Here is a 23,312-nt window from a genome sequence, read left to right on the forward strand (position 1 = left end):
ACATCGGAAACGATAACCGAGAGTATGTGCGTTCTCTCGCGATATTTCATTGTTTAGGTTCGTTCGCCAACGTTAGCTAACAACAAGAGCTCGCCAGTGGATTATTTCGATTGATAATTGTATTTCAACAATTACACAACCAATAATATTCGTAAACAGACATAAAACAGACGATTATGTAACCTAGTTAGCTAACTAACCAACAGGTTATAAGTAATGCGGATGTGCACGCTTCCTCCATTCCCTAACGGCTCTTCAGCTTAGCGGCTAGCTCGGGCTATCTGTCGTTAGCTTTGACGTCCGTGTTGTGTTTTGTCTCTAGTTAACTTGTTTCACTGCAGTCGCGTTAGTTTGCTACAGTACAACCACAGTAAATTAATACTATACCAAGTCCCCAACCACCTCTTGGGGCCCATATCCAGGTGTTACAGAGAATGCTGGCTACCGGAGCGGTGAGTAGTATCAGTGCACCCTTTTCATAGATACATACACTAGAGCCATCGAGTTAACGTGAACTAGCTTACTGATATGTGTCTGTGACACACTGTACCATTAAATTTATAGATAAAACTAGGGCTGCACGATACGGAAAATATTTAATACCGCGACATTTCTGTTAAATATCTCGTTAGCGATACGATGTGATTATGGGTTCACACTTGTTAGAAATTTTAAGTATAGCAACAGTGAAAAGTAAGCATTGTCCAAACAGCATAATAATGCCAAATGGGCAAAGAAAATACAGTTATGTCACAAAGTAATTTATTGATCAGAACAGGCCAATTACACTCTTAGTCTGCATTAAAACAAATAAATAAAATCAAACATTTTGCTGCAGCCTCTACCTCAACACAGTGCTTCAATATGTTAAGTGTTGCAACAGTGAAAATTGAGCTTTCTTCAAAAAACAGCATAAAATGCTACTTCATTACTTTACCATTGCTTCTCAAAAATATTTTTGACCAGAACAGACCAATCACTGTATTAGACTAACCCTAATTCTAAATTGTATTACCTCCATATCATTGACTTTTGAGATATTAATACTGCACATATTAATAACTGTATCTCAATATGATAATGATATATCGCTCAGCCCTAAACTAAAACTAGTTCCACTGGCTCTTGTATGACATTAATTGCTAACATTTTGACGCTTTGTTTTACAGGCTGTAACCACAGCCCTGGCCCAGGTGGACAGGGAGAAGATCTACCAGTGGATCAATGAGTTGTCCAGCCCTGAGACCAGGGAGAATGCCTTGCTGGAGCTCAGCAAGAAACGGGAATCAGTTCCAGATCTGGCACCTATGCTCTGGCACTCGTGTGGCACCATCGCTGCCCTCCTACAGGTGTGGCTATGTCTCTAGCATATTGTAGCTCTGTAGCACTGTAGCAATGCTGTGCTCCTGTCAGAGCAATAGTTGCATGCAGCTCATCTGCAGACTTCAGTAAGAAATTTTAAATTACTAAATGTGTGCTTTTTACTTATATGGAGTTCATTCATTTGTTCAACTGAGTTTCTTCTCATCTCAGGAAATTGTGAACATCTATCCATCTATAAACCCACCCACGCTGACAGCTCACCAGTCAAACAGAGTGTGCAATGCCCTGGCACTGTTACAGTGTGTCGCCTCACACCCAGAGACACGGTAATTGACTGCTTCAAATAATGGAAACTTGGAAATGTTTTTGTGATTGGCTGGTTTCTTGTTGAGGTTTTGCACCTGTGGTTTATTTTGCTGCTGTAATTGTTGAGGTACCTGTGAGTACCTGTACCCGTTGTTAGACCAATGGGGATGGGGGGCTGGCATTTCAGAATCAGTATATTTTTCACAGGTCTCACACCTCAGTCAACAAAGAAGACAACAACTTATTACTAACAGTATCTGCAAGAGGGGAGACACTTTGTTGTAGTCAGCCCCTGTTGTGGAACACATGGGTTGTAGTCACCATAGACGCGCAGTCAATCCAGTCTGTCATTTTCTAAGTGACAGGCATAATAATGATGATAATAAAATGCCTGGAAATCACCCTTTGGCAGGCGCCCTGCAGAAGATGTTTCTCCATCCCAAACACATGCTTTTTTTTTTTTCTTGGACAGAACACCATTAGTCTTGAGCCCTGGACAAAAAAGGGTGGATAAATATGGGCCACTGCCATCTGTGAATGTCATATTAATGGCTGATATGCCAAAGGCAGCCAGCTAGGCCAATATAGGATGATAATGATATTCCACCAATAAACCGGTACATCCCTACTAAATGTCTAAACTAGGGCTTGGTGATATAGTCAAAAATGTTATCACAATAGATTGTATTATTTCAGTCAATATCAATAATCATTTCAATATAATTATTAATTTTGTGACATTTAAAGACTATTTTTTTGCTTCTGTGTGAAATCTGGACAATCCAGAATGGAAGTAATTTGCATTATGCTAATTTCTTTTAGTCACCAAAACAACACAGTGTGCAGTTCCTGTTCTCAGTGTGTGTCTCCTCACTCATGACTGGGCGTGCAACCAGATTTTTCTCAATTCTTCCCTCATGCCATGTGTTTTAAATTGATCAATATTTTGTTGAAAATGTTTTATATTGATATTGAGGAAAATATATTGCAGCAGTTATTGTTATTGTTGTATTACCCAGCCCTTGTCAAACTATAAAGGTGCCATTCTTTCTTCTTCCCCAGGTCGGCATTTCTTGCTGCTCATATCCCACTTTTCCTTTACCCTTTTCTGCACACTGTGAGCAAAACACGGCCGTTTGAGTACCTGCGTCTCACAAGCCTTGGAGTCATAGGTAAACTGCACTCCCACAGAGATGTTTTATTTCTATGCCAAGGAGGAAAACTGTTCATAAAAGGTTCTTCCCAGCAACCTACTAGAGGTCTTTGCAAATGCAGGGTCATATAAAAAAGTAAGGTACAAGTAAAGATTGTAACCTTGTCTGTTTCTGATTGTATCTAACCCCTTATTGGTCATTGTCCTGGATTCATTTTCTTATCTAATTGCTTCAGTAGCATTGTGTTTTTTGTTTTGCTTCATGGCTCTGTCCTAAATAGTTGCAAAACTCTTAATGGATGGACACACTGAAATAGATACAAAAACATACAAATACATCTCCTAGCATATGAGATGAAATTTAGAGCAAACAGTTCATAATACCAAATTACAGGAATGCATCCATATGTTTTTTGAAGCCAATGTAATATCCAATATTTTCACATCAACATTAGTAGCTGATTCAAACATGCATTTTTGTAAGAACTGTAGTTCTTACAAAAGTGCAAGTGCACGACAGTTACATGGGTTTTGAATAGACGGTCATGTAAGTTTTATTCTTCCTTATTTTACAGTTGTATTAAGTGACACACTCCTAGGGGAAAGAAGTCAGAAAAATTATGCCTCCATAGTTGTTCAAATATTGCCACTGAAAATAATGTTGGACCAATACTGATCTAGCTTTTTAAATCTAATATTTGCCAAGACCAGTATCAGTCTAGATCTGCTAAATCAAGTCTCACTTATTACTTGTTTGACTGAAATTTCCACACGTGTCCTCATCATTTGTTCCATTCTCCTAAGTTGTTTTTTTGTCTTGGCTGCAGGTGCCTTGGTCAAGACAGATGAACAAGAAGTGATTAACTTCCTCCTCACTACTGAAATCATTCCACTGTGTCTCCGCATCATGGAGTCGGGGAGTGAACTCTCCAAAACGGTACTTAACTATTTGAACTCCTTTTTAAGCAATCCTTCCTCAGTTGATACGCAAACCTTTGCCTCCCCTGATGTTGTAATAGTTGAAATAAAAACTAACCAAAAAAAACACAGATATATATGTGCTAGCCAAGGCTTAAATCCCACCAGAACCCTCTCTCCTGTTGTCTATGTCTGTCAGCCTTACTGCTCTCCTGGTAAATCTGCTTTCTATCTCCTTTAAAACAAACAGCACATTAGTACCCAAACACAATCCTTAGGGCCCTATCTTGTGCCAAACGCTATCCGCTGCCACGACCCGCTACCCGCAAATTGCGGATTTAGGAACTTCCGCTATCCCTAAACGGTATCTTGCGCCACCCGCTACCCGCTATCCGTTATGCCGACTGCATCATTTGCGCCTGGAGGTGCGTCGTGGGCGTGTTTCATGCGCTATCCCTAAAGTTGCTATCTTGCGCACAAAGCGGATAGCGGGTGGTCAGGACCACCCGCTATCCGCTTTCCCTAAAGTTTGGGCTGTTAGGAGAGCGCGCCCAGGCGGCTTCAATGCGCGCCCCGACGGAGCCTCGCCACGCACACGGTCGGACTGATACCGGGACGCCGCCAGAATGGACTGAGTATATTACTCATATAGACTGTTTAGAGGAAAGACTGTTTTAATTGGACACTTACGCCAGCACGTTTTATTGTTTTATCATAAGCCAGCAGCTGTGCTATATTTTTATTTTTAATATTTTATTTGCCCAATCTAACTTGTCAATAAATTAGTTTACACATAGTTCCACCTCTGCCTCTTGTGTGTGTGTGGTGTGGCCCGGGGATTTTACTCAATCAGTACAACCTTGTGACACGTCCACTTGGACACATGTGGCTCCACCTCCCGAATTAACTCGCCTATAATATAATATATAATATGTAAAGCCAACTTGGTTTAGCCTCAGTAGAAGCCCTGAGAAAATCTACCTCCCTCTCTTCATCGCGGGTTTAGGATTTAGGATTTAGGATAGCGCATCCTGCCCTTAAAGGCAATGGCACCTGGCACACTGATTGGTTTAACTGGCGTAACGCCCAAAACACGCCTATTCATAATATAGCGGGTAGCGGAGGTGTTTTGCGGATAGCGGGAGGTGCACAAGATAGCAACTTTTACGGGGGAACGCCTCTTCCTAAATCCTAAATCCGCAAATAGCGGGTTTAGGGAGTCTGGCGCAAGATAGGGCCCTTAATCCCAACTCTGCTTTGCATTCAGATTTCCCATTTTAATTTTAATTTTCATTGTTGTAGTGCAGTTTATATTGTTTCATTTCCTGTTCCAGGTGAGATTCAGAATTAATAAATAAGATCACAGACTTAAGTGGCTAAACAGTTTGGATGACTTCATGTCAACAAAACAGTTTCGATGACTTCATGTAATTTTTGACCATTCTTCTCTTTGTCTTGATTGGCAGGTTGCTACTTTCATTCTGCAGAAGATCCTGTTGGATGACACAGGGCTGGCCTATATATGTCAGACATACGAACGCTTCTCCCATGTGGCAATGATCCTTGTAAGGAGTAGTTCTGAATTTGATTTAATTTACCCTTTTGGTCACCATGCAAAATGTGACACTTGGCATTGGTGTTAAGAGATTACCTACTGTCAGGATTTTAATCCTCATCTCTGTGTTTGCAGGGTAAAATGGTATTGCAACTCTCTAAAGAACCATCTGCACGCCTGCTCAAGCATGTTGTGCGCTGCTACCTTCGCCTCTCAGATAATCTCAGGTACTATTCCACAGATAATTTTAAACATATATTTTAACCATGCTGTGCTGTGGAAACCTGTCAGGGGTGTCTGAATGAATGAATGAAATGTTTGGCTGAGTGATTGATTAGCCTAACATCTGCTATTTGTGTCATACCAGCCATATAGCTCATCTCATATAGGATTATCTTATCTTCTTCTAAGCTATATACCATAATCCAGACCTAACTTTGACGTAATGTAGAGTGCAGGCAATTGCTCATTATACTTTTGGTTGAGAGTTTAACTGGATGGTAAACCCAGTTGAAAACAGGGATTTTCATATTTATTATTCCTGAGTAGATAACAGTAAAAAAAAATTAATGAAAATTTACCCATTTTAGTTTATCATCCCTTTAATACTACCGGTTTTTAAGAACTAAGTGTAGATCAGCTGTTTGTTTTTTTTTGTTGTTGTTGTTGTTTTGTTTTGTTTTGGGTTTTTTTGTTACTTTTGTAGCAGTTCCATAGACAAACATTAGACTGGGCTCAATGAGTCAAAAGATGTCAGAATTTTGTTGGCCAGTGTAACAACAATCTGGATATATGCCCATTGCCCTCCCAGTGTGTGTTGGGAAGAGGCTTCAGACCCTCACGACCCTGAAAAGAATTAACCGTGTAGAGGAGATGAATGAATAATTGAGTTGACATGGCGTAATATATATTGTGTGACCCAGGTCAGATCAATAGGTAGTCATTCTGTAGCCCTCCCATTGCATAATTGCCAGGTATTGAATTTCACATTTTTCAAGCGGTTACCTCTTGCTGCCATTTTGAGCCACCAGCACGTGAAGTTGCTCAGCACAGCTTTCATACCAATATATTGTTGAAGAAATAGTAGACGACTATGTGATGTGTGGCATCGCTTCCACAGAGCCCGAGAAGCCCTACGCCAGTGTCTGCCAGACCAGCTGAAGGACAGCACCTTTGCCCAAGTATTGAAGGATGACACCACCACCAAGCGCTGGCTGGGTCAGCTGGTCAAGAACCTGCAGGAGGGCCAGGTCACTGATGCCAGGGGCATCCCGCTGGCCACGCAATGATGTGGACAGAGCGTGCGTTTACAATGTACACACCCAAGGACACACACTGTCATCACTGTCTGGTTTGAATGCCAAAGAACGGTGATGCTAAGACAGTCTGTAAAACTAAGGGAGATGTAAAGTAACTGAAGTAGATTTTTCTGCTTTTGGATAGTTAGATTTTTTTCCCACCAAATTTTCTGCCAGTACTTAAAAGATGGCCAAGAACAGAACTGAAATGATTATTTTTTGTTTTTGTTTTGTTTTTTCCTCTCTTGGGAATATCACCCGGTTTTTCTGTAACATTCCACAACAAAGCAATAACTGTCTATTATTTTTGCCTATTACATTTCAAATAATAACAATTGTTTTTGGATGTGCTATTTGGTTGTATCCCTTTCTTGCCAAGCTCACGAGGAACTAAAAGATAACACGAGAGATAATTTGTATCTTGGGTGAAACCTCAGGAACTGGAGTCAGAGGTCATTTATAATTAAACTGTGTATTCCACACTGCTTAGGTGTTAAGTCTTGGTCCTTTGCAGGTTCAAGTGATCTTGAGATCTATTGAACAGAACCAGCTTCAGTTTTGCCCTAAAGAACAATGAGAATATTGAAGGAGAGATGTTCAAAATAGGCCTTAGAGCCTGTGCTGCAAAGCAAATGTGTGCCCATTAAGTGCTCGGCATATTGGATTTGATTTTAAAACATAGTGGGCAACATTCCTCAAAATGACACTTTTTTAAAAATCATATTCAATATATTGTCTACATACTATTACATTCTATCAATACACTTAAATTTTGAGAATTTCCCTTCATTTTGGTAGAATACTGTGATCTTACAAAATAAATTAGAGGAACAGCAATGTGTTTATATAATACTGGACAAATACTTCCCATGTGTCACTTGTAGTCCATTGTGCAATTACACTTAATGGTGTTTACCAGCAGAGTCTTGATGCACTACATGAAATGGCTTGGCTTAGCAGTATGTTGTTGAGCTTCCTGTCTGATAGGTATGAGTAGCATTGATGATGCCAAACAAAAAATTATTACAGGAAAAAAACATCCCTCCTCCCCAAATGCAATTTTACCTGTGGGGATATTTCAGTGAAAAAGTTGCATAAGTATGTAAGTAAAGTACTCTACAGTAACTCCACCAATTTGAAAAGATCATTCATTTGTCGTTGGAAGAGAAAATGGTTCAGATGTGCTCACCTGAGCCCACTGAGTGCTCAGTCAACAGCCCCACTGACATCTCCAGATTCCCTTTTACCGGTACATTAGCAAATTGTCTCCCCCATAGGTTCCATTATTCCTCTCAACAAATGAGTTGGACGTGCAGTCTGGCGGACATCATGGAAACATCTACGCCCAAGCCCTCCATTTCTGAACAAATCGGATCCCCACAGGAGTTACACTAAAACATGTATTGTTTTCGGATGATTTTTTCCTGTCAGGAAAGAGCCAGTTAAAGTCATTATGTTCCAGTGAACTTTTCTAATGGAAGAGTACATTAGGATAACTCTGAGAACTCACCATATTGAGCACAGTCAATGGAGGATGTGGTGATGTGACACTTCCCCATAAATGCTTTAAACTTCTGTTTCTCCTGAAAAGGACATATGATTCAAAGCATTGTTAGCCACTCATATTTACTCTTGAGTTAACGTGTCAAACCATATGACCATTAAATTACCACATCGAATGCATTTTTTATCATTACATTCTCTCACATGAATACGTTCAAATGCACTTAGGACAGCAAAGGAATGAAAATTGCATTCATTGTGAAAATTGCTTCTAGGGAAAAGTCTGCCACCCAAAGGTCCTCTCTGCAGTATGTGGCACAAAGCCAACTTTTACAGTGCACCCTTGGTCAGTCTGCTGTTTTAGCATAATGAGACTCACAGGGTTGCATTCGCTCTATGCACTCAGTATATCTGAGTGCATAGAGCGAATGCAACCCTCTGAGTCAGCACAGATCTGGTCTGTGTTTCCTTTACTCATAGCATAATTCTCAAGAAGTGGTAGAACCCTCATGAGGAGGATTGAGGTTTTGCTGGACAATATACATCTCTCTCTTTCTCTTTTTTTTCTTGGCGTCTTTACTCGATACTTGTCTCTCTACTCAAGCAGCCGACCTTTAACCAGACTGTGGTATATGTTACCACTGCTGATACAGACACATGAGAATCTGTCTATGTCACTGCCCTGAGAGCAAGGGAGTGTGAAGCATCCACGCGGAGGGAAGCAGCCTGAGAGACTGATCTTCACCAGATGCAGACGACGGAGTGAGGGAGTGGCAGAAAAGGAAGGAAGACCGGGAGGGGTGGGGGGAGTGTACCAGCGTGCACCAGTGTTGACTAGGAATCAGGTTTCCCAGACCCAGCAGTCACAGTGGAGAGTGGTGAGAAAAGAGGCTGAGCCACAGTTTCCTTCAGACACTCCCAGTTTTTTAAGGCCCTGCGTGAACCGAGCAGTCCCTGGACACTCCCTGAAGTCTGGGGCTCAGCACACAGAGCCAGCCTGACCAGCCTGTATGCGTCTCTCTGGACCTTCTTTAAGGCCAGCCGTCTGGGGTGCTACCCCCAGTATCTGAGGCCCTCCCTGGGAGAACTCTCTCCAAGAGTGTGGCCAACTCTGGAAACCAGTGGCATTTTTAGCCTCAGCCAAGCCTGACTGAGATCCCTGTGGAAATCTGTACTTTTGGGTAAGTATCATTCCTTTTCCCTTTCAAACAAATATCCACATTTTAGTTCAGCTGAGTCATCTTTTCTGCCTTTAGCAACATCTTTGTGGCAGGCTGCCTTTGCTGAAATGATGACTGCTGCTTTTGTCTCATATCTTTGTCTCTGGTTCCAATTAACTGTACACAACCCTCCCTCCCCAGCATCGGGTGGCATAATACACTGACTTTATTGGACTTGGTAGTGCCTGTTCACTTGCGTGTGGAATTCTTTACATAACTGTGTGCAGAAAACAAACAGTCCTAGCAGGGCACAAATCCCACCACTTGGGGAAATGGAATATTCCTATGGTGAATAAAATGGATTGGAACTGCAAACTAGAGGCATGCAAGCATGAAGCCATTGACCGTCATGGCTGAACAGTTTTGACTTAGGTTTTTTTTCTCCACATGATGATATTTGTGCATGAGTTGTGTGTGTGTGTGTGTGTGTGTGCGTGCGTGTGTGGTGAGTGAACTCCCTGGAGATGTGGCCATGTGTGACTCATCTCGCCTGAGGAGTGCGTCTGTCCAGAGAGCTTCATCATGACCCCAAAAATAAAACAACATGGTATAATCCACTCCTTGCTTGGCCTGAACGCATAACCTCTGACCTGATTTATGAAGGAGGGTGTGGTTAACATATTTATGAATGGCAGAATCAGAAAAATTTCTGTGCAAAGAAAAATGTCTTTGACGTGGCTCTGAAGTGAAAGCTGTAAATAGAAAACGGTGCTAAGTCAGTCTTAAAATAACATACTTTATAGGGGAGGGGCCGAGGAAAATAACCAGCGGTTTCATGGTCAGTCAAATAAATATGAAAGCGTTCTTTGTATTACTTCTCTCACCTTGCACCTCTTAGTAATGCTGCCATAAGCAAAGCAAGGGGGGTGGAAGTGGCCGTGAAACATAGAGAACTGAACCTCCTGGTCACAAGATTAGATCATGTTGTTTTAAGAGACAATGTCAGGAAAAGATCTTTGTCACACAGAAATCTTTGGACACAGGCCTGAGGAAAGCTTCTTTTTCAAGTGTTTGATCTACATATACCAGTGAACAACTGACATAGCAGGAGCTGACCAGATTAATAACCATGTCTCCACTGCAGTTGCCATGGATCATTTGAAGTTTGCCATTTGTAATGTGTTTCTACTCAAATGATACATCTGGTCCCAAAAGTGTGGCATTACCACCGCCAGGGCGGAGAACTTGATTCATTCCCATGCTGGCAAAGAGCACTGAAGCTAAAAAAAATTACTTATAAAACAAGTATAGAATAGAATAAACAAGACTAGACAAGACCAGAATAGAATAGAATAGAATAAAATAGAACCTAATTTTCCAGGTCTGTGGTCTTGTGCACAAAAAAAGCCAACTTAAAATACACAAAAATACATGGATGGTAGACAGTGGCACAAGGAAACACCACTTATGCATGAATGCAATAAGCATGAATGAAATTATGATCTTTTTAACTTATTAAACTGTGATGCCATTGGGACACTTCCCTAAAACTCCCTCAGTTTTCTGTCTGTTCCAAGGGAAGTTTCAACTCAGAAGCACAAATCGCTGAGAGTCTGTGATTTTCTCAAGTCAGAAACTGCAGGAGGAGCCATGCTCTAAATAATGAGTGAGCCAGGCCTAATGGAAGGGGCAGATCAATAGTTATATGTTGACTGTATATCTTATACTGCAGTAGCTACAGCAGCAGCAGTGGCAGACAATGCAGGACCACTGATGTTTTGTAAAACCCTTAACAAAATTACTATATGCGAAAAATAGTCATTGACTGGATCTTTCTTTATGGAAGGAGGTGGAAGGAGACAGTTTAAAATCAGCTGTGCAGATCTATGTGGAGACACTGAATTCCCCTAATTTCCCTCCCTCATCAATAACTGTCAAGATTAACTTAAGCAAGATAAACAGCCTCCATGTGCTCCAGTAAACCTGCAATAGAGAACTGTGGTTGTACTGGAAAGCTTACAGATGTCAGTGTGTGTAACTGTGCACTTGAACTTGTATTGCTGAATTTGCTTAATAAGGAAGCTGTGCTCAGAAATTCTTGTCCGGATAAGTGAAGATTAATATAATTTGGTGATTATATTAACTATTATATTTATGCTCTGGTTGAATGAACAAAATGCTTTTGTAAGGATGTTTTTTCTTCTGGGATTTTTTGGAAAGCATAATTAGAAACAGTCCATTTATTTAATATCTGGTGTTTTTATTGCAGCAAAACCACATTGGCATGTGTCAAGGGAGATGGATTCTCACCAGAGCTCACGTGAGTAAACAATAATAATGCTAATAATATTAGTAATAATACAGTGTCTCTTAATGGAATGTGTATTATGTTCATTTAATCATTATAGAGCCTTGCATTTGGATAATGTCTGTTTAAATAGTACAGTGGAGTCAAGAATGGCCTGGCAGTTTTAAAATGATCAGTCATCACTAGAGGAACCTGGTGACTGCTGAAGGAGGTTGGGCTGAAAGGGAGAAGAGAAGATTTCAGCAAATTTACCAGCAGATTCAGAGTTGAAGGTTCACTATCTAACTGTAACATGACTTTAAGTACTAAGTCAAGCTTATGACATCACGGTAACTGGCCCCTTTTCAGAAACTGAATAAAATGAAAAGTCTCACTAAGACTCAAAAACATCAGCTGGGCGAGGAAGAGAGGGGCAGCACGGTTAATTAATTGACTAATCAGTTACTTCATTTGTAAAAACAAGTACTAAAAAGGGGTAACGCCCGCCGCCCAAAATAAATAAATAAATGGTTGAGCAACATTTGCAGATGCTTGTATAAAAAGTAGCCAAACCACCTAGATGTCTCATAGGCCTTGGGAGGCCTTGGGAAGACAAATTTGGAGTGTAATATAGTCCTCCTGGCTTAGTCATGACTCAGAGATAATAAAAAAGTCGAGGTTATTTGATATATATATTTTTTTAACTTATGAGGACTTGCTTACCAAGTCCATTTAGGAGATCTATTTTTACAGAATTAACTGTGAGAAGAGCATGAGCAAGCAAACTGGTTAGTAAATTATTACTTTTGACAGTAAATATGTGTTAATAATAATAATAATAATAATAAATTTTATTTGTAGCGCTTTATATCAAACAAATGATCTCAAAGTGCTGTTACTAGTAGTCTCTGGGCTGGCACAACAAACTGAGTTCTCACTGTATGTATTAATAGGACCCTCTTTACCACGAATGGCAGTCTTATAAACCAAGTTGAAATGGACAAATTGCATTAATCTAGACTGAAAATGAAAACTGTAATCTCTTACAGATGCTGATAAAATACAATTAACAAGATTGTAGTTTAGTAGGAGAAGCGGCTCAGAGGAACATTAACATCACCATGAGTGCATTGATAAGAATGTGAGGAGGCTGTGGCCGTTTCCATTTAGCGTATTTATTACCGCAGTGCACACATGTTGTTCAATGATGAGGCTTGTTGAGGTTGTGGTTTTATCTGTAAGTGACAAACACACCACAAACTAATAAACACAGTGAGACACAAATACAGTGAAATTACCAAGATACTTAAATACATCAAACATTTAGCACTCTGCCTCCCTAGGTGGGGGAAGGGGGTAGCCCTACCACTAATAAAACAGAGCACTACAATGCAAAGGCATAAATAAGGACTAAGGATTCAAATACTTGCATCTCCTCTATTAAATAACAGTTAATGATCACAAACAACAAACAACAAAGGGACCAAACAACATTCATCCAAAAGGGATATATATCTTCAGCCTACACTGATGAATTATCTAGCCACCTTCCAACATGAATCTGTAAACATTTAACTGCTGCAATAGAAATGAATACTCACTTCAATCACGCATAACCCTTACTCTGCATTGATGAAGGGGATCGCCAACATGTTCTTAGTCTGGCTGCCAAAACAGAACAATGCAATGCAGGAGGATATATAGGTCCATATCAAGGAAGTGGAGGAGGAGTGATAACTAGTATGGCTCTTCTCAACAAAGATACTTTTGAAAGAAATAGTGACTCCTTAATGGATAGATCTTATACAAGAAAGATAACTTTCATGTCATTTTCTCATGGCCAAAGAAGATTATACAGATAAAATGTCCAGTCAACATCACATTCTCATATTTACCATATCATCTCAATTTTCTACTGAATACAGCTACATGTTACAGCAGTGTGTGTGACAAATTACAAACTGATGAAATTATTGATTTATTTATGCAGTCAGTAGCTGTAACAAGTTGCTGGTGGCTCTCTCTCTCTCTCTCTCTCTCTCTCTCTCTCTCTCCCTCCCTCTCCCTCCCCATGTGATCAATATATTATGACATCGTCTTAACCTTTTTATTTGACCTTTTCCCTCTGCTCAGGTCTCCAGGATGACCCGGATCTCAAAGTGATGATGGCAGGGTCAACTCTGAGGAAAGTCAAGTCACGTTCATGGAAGAAGCAAAGACATTTCCGCCTCCTCGAAGATGGTCTGACCATCTGGTACAAGTCCAGATGGGCAGGGAGGGGCCACTCCACATGTGAGTATTGATCAGTCTGCATGTGTGTGTGTGCATTGCATGTGTATTAGGTGTGTGCTGAGCAAACCCTTGGATGGGTAAAGATGAATATTTTTGACCCCACGCTCCACATGTCTCAGTCTCAGTGAGTGAGGTGGAGGCGGTGCGTGAAGGCCACCAGTCAGAGGTCCTGCTGAGCATCGCTGATGAGTTCCCCGCTCACCTCTGCCTCACCTTGGTGTTTCATGGTCGCCAAGGCAACCTGGACCTGGTGGCAGAGTCCCCAGAGGAGGCACAGGCCTGGATCAGGGGCGTGCGCAAATTAATCCATAAGGCTGAGACTATGGATGAGAAGGAGAGGCTGGACCAGTATCCTTCCACTCTGTAGCAGATGTTGCTGCTGGGATATCATATTCTCTGGTGCACAGCATGTTTTTTCCAGGTGTTGGCTGCCGTGAAACACTGGCTCATCCCTAGGAACATGCTTCCAAAGTGCATGGCTGAAAGACCGAAACATTCCATCAAAGCATATGATTTATGGACTGAAATTCAGTCATGCAAACATTTCTCAGAAGTCAGAAATAATCATATTGTTTGAGTTAAACCGCAGTGGTTAGACCCAAAGAACCACAGCCTTTTTTAATTTGCTTGGAGTGCAAGTTAGCTAACCCGAAAAGAAGACACACACAGCTACATAATGTGGCTGGGTGTGACCTGGAGGGTCAGCTAGTCTTAGCAGGTATAGGTAACCTGGATCATGTGGTATGGTTGGCTAGATCGCATATATTTCTGTGAGTAGCACGAGTATTAAGGCTAGTTAATATCCAGTGGAGTTCTTTAGCTCTGCCCACTGAAGTCTAGCCCAACCAATGGAATTATTTCTGCTTTCAGAGGAGTATATTTATGTAACTAAAGTCCGATTGCCTCAAGGAACAATGTTTAGTGAAAAGCATAGATTTGTGCCATGAAAGAGGCAACCTATAGAGAAAGACAAACATGTAAAGGTCTCAAGAGTGTAGGTAGTCACTTTTTTATTCCCCAACATACGTGAGCCGGAGTTTCCCTCAGCCACTTCTCAGATGGGTCTTGGACTGGTTTCAGAAAGCTGACAAAAACAAGGATGGCAGAATGAACTTCAAGGAGGTGCGAAAACTGCTGAAGATGATGAACGTGGAAATGAACGAGGAGCACGCTTTCCATCTCTTCACGGTACGTTTTTCTCATCTTAGGGTGTTGCTGATAAATGGAAGCTCAAATTACATTCAACATATGACTTCATCAAACACGAGTAAATGCAAAAGCATCTGTTTAATTTTTCCACTACTTGCTGACAAAGCATGTGATGCTATTGACAACAATGGAGACTGACTTACAAATCTTGTTAAATAAAGATGCAATAAAATGAATTGCCCCAAAAACAAGCAAACCACTGATTCTCTAGAAAAAAATCATCTTTATTAAACAATGCACCAAATTCACAACTCTTCATTTTTTTTGTCCACAGATGGCTGACAGGTCAGAAAGCGGCTCTCTGGAAATTGAGCAGTTTGTCCACTTCTATAAGATGCTGACCCAGAGAGATGAAGTGTGGAAGGTGTTCCAGGAGTACTCTGGAGATGGAGAGAAGTTAACCTTGGAGGAGCTGGAGAACTTCCTGACGCAGGAGCAACAGGAGGGAGAGTGCAGTGGACAGCATGCCCAGGAGCTGATGAACCGCTACGAACCATCTGAAACAGGTGAAAAACACTGTGAACCGCAGCCGTGCATCTCTGTCGCTTACCCCCACCCGCCAAGTCTCTGAGTTTAGACCTCGACCTGAGCCAGTCTGCAAACAGCTCAGCATACACTAAATAAAACAAGTGCGTATGCTATGAAACCCAGACAGTCAATAAAAACCAAAATGTATTTCCAAAATATTATTCTTGATGGCATGAATTTACTGTGTCCTGCTTTTAGCATTTATTATCTACAGCCACTTGACTGATGTGTACTGCGCTTTCTTATCCCTCAAGCCTGAATGCATTGGCATATGGCGCCCTCTGTTGAAACCTAGTTATCCAACAGCTTACAATATTTTGAATCAGTGGTTTCAGTGGAATCAGTTCATTTACGAGGCATCTTATGCAAGGATACACAGCAAATACCAGCTACACGTGAGTTATTTTGATGCTGTGAGAGATTTGCTGGAATTGATCATGCTTGTAAATACTGAAGAGAACAAGGCCAAGATAGATACAGTAGATAGATAGATTTACCTTTATTGATTCAATTCAATATTTTGATTTCTGAAATTATCATTCATGTATGAGTAAAACGCTGTTTTACTCTATTCATGATCAATATATGCAAAAGGTTCTGGATAGTTTTGGGTTGAGGCCATCAGTTTTTTTCCAAGCAACGGGTTTGGTGCCGACTCCATCTGTATTCTATCACCTGTGCAGCCAAGAAGCAAGGTGCCATGTCTTTAGATGGCTTCCAGATGTACCTGTGCTCACAGGAGGGCTCCATATTTAAACCTGAGCACCGGCAGCTCCACCAGGACATGAGCCAGCCGCTCAGCCACTACTTCATCTCCTCCTCACACAACACCTACCTGCTGGAGGACCAGCTGCGAGGACAGAGCAGCCTGGAGGCATACATCCAGTAAGGGCTGCTACGCTCCCCAGACAAATAGTGTTTGCAAATTATTTCTAGCATTTGGTTTAATCGTGTTGTATCAGTAGATAGGTGTTTTATTTTATGAAGGACAACACAGTGAGTACCAGTACTGAAAATTTAGTGCTAACATTAGGATAGACAAATTACCTGACACAATTAGAGTTGAGCTAATACACTAAACCTCACTACTGTCTACACGCAGTTTAAAACAAATAGGCAAAGTTACAGCTGTGACTTTTACACAGATAGAAGTATGACAGTGAAGTCTCATTTTAAAGACAATTTGTGTTTGTGTGTGTGTGTGTGTGTGTGTGTGTGTGTAGGGCCCTGAAGAGAGGTTGTCGCTGCGTAGAGGTGGACTGCTGGGACGGCAGTGACGGGGAACCTGTTGTGTATCACGGTCACACCTGGACGTCCAAGATCCTCTTTAAAGACGTCATTGCAACAGTCAAGGAATATGCCTTCAAGGTGAGCAGGACATAGTTACCTGCGTCAAAACACCGTGTCCTGAGCTCTGTTTCAAGTTAAACCGGCTGTTTTATTGATGAAACTATAGGGAGAGCTCCTTCTATTGTTACACAACGCTTAATGAAATACTTAACTTAAAAAGTTTGGCTCAGACAGTTTCAGAATTAAAGGATCACCCAAAATACAAGACAGGGAAGACTGTGCCTGGATGGAAACCTCACCAAATTTCACAGAGTTGTGGTTTTATTTTTATTGCCTGGAACTGCACTATTAATTTCAGTTGTCTTTGTGCTCTTGTTTAGCTATGTGTGGACATAATATGTTTTCATGTGGATTCATTACTGCCTTTTTCTGGAGCTGACAGGGATCCAAAATAAACAGGGAAAAAACAATAACCAAACAGTTAGATAAGCAGTGATAATCTTCAGGCGAGCTTTTTTGTAAACAGTCTTTCTTGGCCTCCTTCTTGTTTTCCAGACATCAGATTTCCCCGTCATCCTGTCCCTGGAGAATCACTGTTGTGTGGAGCAGCAGACCGTCATGGCCCAGCACCTTAAACAAATCTTGGGTGACACACTACAAAGGACCCTGCTGGATGGGCAGGTGCCTGAGCAGCTCCCATCTCCACAGGTTAGACCCCTTTTAGGATTTTAGGATTTTCCTTTATCATAGTGAATGTGCACTTCCATGTTCTAATGTATGAGATTGAAGAATGGATTTGTATGTTGCTCCAAATAGGAATTTTCAGTAAACAGAGTCCTGCCTTCAGAGAACCTGTATGAATGAAGTCATTTCAGGTAGTGCCTCGCCCATTTCATCTCAGGGACTTTAGGTATCATTAACAATTCAAAGGCTTTTTTAAAAGTTAATGGTCCATCAATGGTTTGTTATCCATCTAACACTGATGCTAAAACCAATAGTATGTATTTCAGAGTCCTTTCCTGTCAGAGCACTTTGGATAATCAATGCCAACATGAATTAATGGCAGATAAATGCCATGAGGTATTCCATGGAGGATTTTGTCAAGTAAATAATACATTGTTGTATTTGATAATGAACATGAGACAGCAAAGTGCATACCTGGCAAGAGGATAGACTGCACTTGAGGAAATCACAACTTTTTAAAAATGGTTGACATCCAAGTTTGATTTATCATTTTGTTCTACACTGGTCCATCCCTCAATACAACTCCCAGCTTCCAGCATGCTGTAAATGCTGAGGTTGAAATCATCATTGTGCATCTGTTTCTGGGTGTTCAATGTAGGAACTGAAGGGGAAAATTCTGCTTAAAGCCAAGAAGATTGGCCGTCTAGAGGAAAGTTGTGATGGCACCGTGACAGATGAGATGAGTGATGAGGAAGACATGGCCAACGGTGATGCTGACAACCCCTGTGCAGAACAACCATCTGCTGAGAGACAGAAGGTAGATACGTACTTGGTGGCCTTTCAAAAAGTTCTATGTGTTATGGCAATTCATTGCTTTCTTGACTTAAGTAAGCCAAGAGTGACTTTATGTTTTGAGGCTGATTAGTCCATTCTTCTTCAGTATTCTTTATTACTTTTTCTCAAAGTGGATAGTGGATAGAGAGATGGAAAACAGTCAAGAGGGAGCCATGATCATAAAACAAGACAGGAGTGCTTGAAGACTGATAGCAGAGACAGAGAGGAAGCTGGGTTGAGACAATAGAGATATTTAGGCGAGACAGGAGTTAAAGAGTGACGATAGAGGAAGGAGACAGGAAGTAGACTTGATAGAGGAGAGAGAAAGAAAACAGGAGTCAGCGGCTCCCTTTGGGAATGTTTTTCACTGCAGCCTTTTTCAAAGCAATTTGTTCTTTTTTTATTATACAATTTAGTATTCCTTGTTTAACGTCATTTTTATGACCATGAGTTAGTGGAGCACTTAAAGCGGGTCACTCTTAGATAACTGGAAACTGTTCAGTTCTTTCTCAGATGAAGAGTGAACAGCTTGGAGCAGCTGTGGGTCAAGTGCTTTTATAGGCATTGCTGATGTATTCATCCACTGAACCTGCCCAGATTATCTTAGCTGGTCTAAAGCTTTGATTTGGCAAACATTTAAAACCTCTTCTACCCATTAGGGCATTGCTGTCCTGGAATGTTATTCATATTGATGGCTAACAGGAATGGAATTTGTTTCCTAAGCGAACATCATCATCATAATATCTATTGACATCAGTGTTTCCTTCTCTGCTTCTCAGAAATCCAAATCAAAACTGTCCAGTGAGCTGTCAGACTTGGTGGTTTACTGCAAGAGCATCCACTTCCATGGTTTTGAGCACGCCCGTTTGCACTCCAAATGCTATGAGATGTCCTCTTTCTCCGAGTCCAAGGCCAAGAAGCTTGCTAAGGATGCAGGTGAGGTCAAATCAAAGGGACTGATCCTTTGACATTAAGACTACCATATTCTCATGAGGGTGATTCATCAGCCAATTTAGAATAAGAATGAGTTGGTGGATAGACAAGTCCCTAAAAACAAGAGAAAGAGTTTAGAGGTGTTTAACAGTGGCTTTCTTATTTTCACAATGATTAGCTGACTAGGTTTTTTTTTTTTTTAGCATGTTTTTGTCCAGTTGCAATAGTTCAACAAAATTCTGTGTAACTCCTCCTCAGGGACGGACTTTGTGCAATACAACACAAAGCAACTGAGCAGGATCTACCCCAGTGGCCTGAGGACAGACTCATCTAACTACAACCCCCAGGAGCTGTGGAGTGTTGGGTGCCAGATAGGTGAGGAAAAAGGCCCCGCTCTGCTGCTTTTCTAAAGCCTTTGGACTGAAAACTCAAGACACAAAAACTCTGCATATATTCACATCTACTCCAAACCTTCAGCTAGATTTGTTGTTGGACTTCAATGCAGCCTAGAATGAACACAGTTTGGTTGCATGGTGTAAACTCTGGATATGGGGATGATTAAAGGTTACCAGCAGGATCCTAACAAACCCAGGCACAGATTGGTGTTACTGGAGACTTATACGGATTCATTCATAATGTAAGATTTCTTTGTAAATCACGCCCTGTGGGATATAAGGGACATATAGGACAATGGCAACACATGTGAAACAATGATTTGGCATGGTGTCATTTGCCAAATATGAAACAGTAGCAACTATTTAAAAAAGAAAAAAAAAAATCATGTATGTGAACTTTTGTTGGACTGTAATGCTGTATGCAGACCTACTTTCAAATTATTAGAACTCAGTGGATAAAGGATTTATAGAGCCAGTAATGATATGTGGGAATAGGAAACTACTTTCTCAATAACTCTAATAAACTGTTTTCTTATCACGCTTCCTCTACAAGTGGCTCTGAACTTCCAGACGGCTGGTCTAGAAATGGATCTGAATGACGGGCTGTTCAGTCAGAACGGATGCTGCGGTTACGTCCTCAAGCCTGAGTTTATGAGGGACGGGAACACGACCTTTGACCCCGAGAAACCAGCAGAGCGGCGGGCCCCGAGACCACTCCGCTTCTCCATCCAGGTTCACAGCTTCATCATCACACACACAGCTAGAGGGGTGTTGCTGGAAATTAACAAACACCCTCAGCATTTCAAGTATACATTCATGTATATGCTGTTATCTATGTGGATATCAAGCATGTTTGTGTGTGTGTGTGTGTGTGTGTGTGTGTGTGTGTGTGTGTGTGCGTCTCAGGTGATCAGCGGGCAGCAGCTTCCTAAGGTGAACCAGAAAGAGGGCTCTATTGTAGACCCCCTAGTCAGAGTGGAGGTCTATGGAGTGCCACAGGACCAGGCCAAAGCAGAGACCAATTACATTCACAACAATGGTGAGACAATCGCTGAACAGATTTAACAAATAGATAAACAAACAAACAAATAAACAGTGAACAATGGATAAAAGCAGGAAAAGTGTTCAAAAACAATGGCATTCTGAAATAATCCATGAGAAATCACATCACAGTTGGTCATAATCACCTCTCTACTGCCCTCTACCTGCAGGTTTCAACCCCGTGTGGGATGAGACGCTGAATTTTGTGATCAGCACTCCCGAGCTGGCCCTTGTTCGCTTTGTGGTGGAGGACTATGACAAAGCATCCAGGAACGACTTCATCGGACAGTTCACCCTTCCATTTACATGCATCCAAGCAGGTAGGCAATGAAACTGCCTAAAAATTAATATTAACTAATTTGGTAGCCAACTTGTCCATACAGATTAACTCATAAATTTAACCAATATCTTAAAATTTGGGTGAGCCACAATATGTTCATTCCTGTATCTCCTGTATCGATATCTAAGAGGGAAGAGAAGAAAGGAGAGGAGATGAGAGAAGAAAGGGGGAAAAGGGAACACAAACAAGGGGAAATAATAACTATATAAGATTTAATTTTATTTTTATAGTTTAAAAGAACTAAGAACTCAGGTAGCTGGGGAGGGTCAAAAGATGGATGGGTGAAGTTACAGTCAGATTCATAGGAAGTTTAAATGGAGGTTGGAAAATCATAATTGACTGCGATTGAATTTTTTCCTCTTTTGAAAGTTTGGTTAGGTCATTACATTTATCATGCGTATATGACCTTAGAGAAAAGATGTAGTTGTGTTATGTCAACACAACATTTCAGTTACTTGATTTTGATATGTAATAACTCTTCTCTATAATGAAAGCAAATAAGGAAAAACATTAAAACAGCTTGACCCTCACTTGAGGATGAAAAATGAACTCCAATGACTCTTTCCATCTAAAATATCATGTTCATTTAACCCTCCTATTATGTTTGGGGTCAATTTGACCCCAGTCAATGTTTAACATCTCTAAATAAATGAATTGAGTTTTCCTAATGTAATGGGTACTACCGGGTAAACATGAAATTCACATAATGATATGTTTTCAATGTCCTGTACACACTTTGTAACGCATCGGTTATTAATAACAAAAATCTGTACTTAGAAATAATATAAAGCCATTAAAACACCAAAAATTAATATTTCTTTCCAAATTTAGGTTAGTCAGTGAGATTTTTTGGTGATTTGCATATTTTTCCATAGTCGCATAATAGGAATACTGGATGTATAAGTGGGGGTGGGGCAGGAGTTATGTTTTATTTAAAGGGCTATTTAGGTTGTCAACAAAGAAATATTTAGTACCTGACACATAAACTTTGGTAACAATTTTAGTTATAATAATTTTGTGGAGGTTTAAACTGCTGGAGTCAAATTGACCCCAAACATGAAAGATGTCTGTAAATTTGAACATAACAGGAGGGTTAAACACACCTCCAAGCTGAATTCACTGCCTGCTGCTGTGTTTGAAAGTGTATTGTAATGCAATATTCTTGTTCTCCCCCCTTTTCTCCTCCAAGGATATCGTCATATACATCTCCTGTCTAAAGATGGAACGGCGATTCCTCCCTCCTCCGTGTTTGTCAACATCAGCATCTCCGAACTCACATGAAGAAATCCAAACATCAGAATATGAATCAGGAGGCAGTCACAAATTCAAAGTGTCAAAAACAAAATCAAGCCAGTGCATGAATTTACTGAGGGTTGAGAAGAGCATGCGTCAGTACTAGTATGTGATACTGGAGTAACACTAGGGTAAAATAACTTACCATATTAGAGAATTTCTCAACTAAAGAAAGGTGTAATGGGAGCAGCAATGATTAACAAGTTAGAAATCAAAGAAAACAAACTTGATTTTCAACATTTTTCACTTGTTTTGTCTAGTGACTCCAAACTGACACAGCTGTATTGTTCAGTGAAAGACTCAATCAGTCCATAAAATTAATATTGGTAGTGGTAAAAGTAGTGTTAATGCTTTTCTATGAGCTCAGCAGGAGCTAAAAAGGGGCCTTCTTGCTTTGAATTTAAACAGTATTACATTTACATTCCTGTGAGACGGCTACAGTGAGTTTGCTGTTGTTATTGTTTCTAAATGGAAATGCTAAGCCTAACCCTAATATTATCACTGAGGGTTCAGGTCAGTGGCTGTTGTGTGTTCTATAAACTGTGGGGCCTGTAAAGCCTCTCGAGACTGTAAACAGTAATTAAGGGCTATAAATAAACTCGAACTTCTCATGGCAAATCTTAAATTTCAGTGTTCAGTCCTTTATGGGTGTACTTTTATACCCACATATTTATACTACAATTTTAAAATTTCATTTGTTAGCAATGAGGGAACTCTGCAACAACTTTAAGGTTCACGTAATTTTAAAAAGTAAAATAATACACTATGCAAAAATTGCCAAATATCAGTATGCTAAACCATTGAACTGCATGAGTGATTTAATCCTGTTATTGTATGCACATTTGAAGAGGTATGTTCTGTATATACTGTAAATCTGTGTAAATAAAGGCCTGTAAATAAATGCAATAAACACATTTGAATAATGTTGGAACATTTAAGCTAAGTTAATTGTTTGGCATTATGATCTCAT

General features: G+C 40.6%; 2 protein-coding genes across 2 annotated transcripts; both read left to right on the forward strand.

Annotated features, from left to right (window-relative positions):
• The first annotated feature begins 29 nt into the window (after positions 1–29).
• LOC115380409 (CCR4-NOT transcription complex subunit 9) lies at positions 30–7,038 on the forward strand. The gene is made up of 8 exons (XM_030081581.1): positions 30–452; positions 1,170–1,349; positions 1,534–1,649; positions 2,692–2,801; positions 3,610–3,719; positions 5,167–5,265; positions 5,391–5,482; positions 6,376–7,038. Exons 1-8 carry the CDS (start codon positions 435–437, stop codon positions 6,542–6,544), a joined length of 894 nt encoding a protein of 297 aa, XP_029937441.1. The 5' UTR covers positions 30–434; the 3' UTR covers positions 6,545–7,038.
• Positions 7,039–8,957: 1,919 nt separating this feature from the next.
• plcd4b (phospholipase C, delta 4b) lies at positions 8,958–23,275 on the forward strand. The gene is made up of 16 exons (XM_030080342.1): positions 8,958–9,237; positions 11,486–11,536; positions 13,637–13,795; positions 13,915–14,143; positions 14,854–14,983; positions 15,279–15,510; positions 16,216–16,417; positions 16,756–16,900; positions 17,378–17,530; positions 18,165–18,323; positions 19,120–19,276; positions 19,532–19,648; positions 20,222–20,400; positions 20,575–20,707; positions 20,880–21,029; positions 22,239–23,275. The coding sequence occupies exons 2-16, from the start codon at positions 11,515–11,517 to the stop codon at positions 22,328–22,330; spliced, it is 2,259 nt and encodes a 752-aa protein (XP_029936202.1). The 5' UTR covers positions 8,958–9,237; positions 11,486–11,514; the 3' UTR covers positions 22,331–23,275.
• Positions 23,276–23,312: the final 37 nt, after the last annotated feature.

Source organism: Myripristis murdjan, chromosome 21 (genome assembly GCF_902150065.1).
Source record: "Myripristis murdjan chromosome 21, fMyrMur1.1, whole genome shotgun sequence".
Lineage (NCBI taxonomy): Eukaryota > Metazoa > Chordata > Actinopteri > Holocentriformes > Holocentridae > Myripristis > Myripristis murdjan.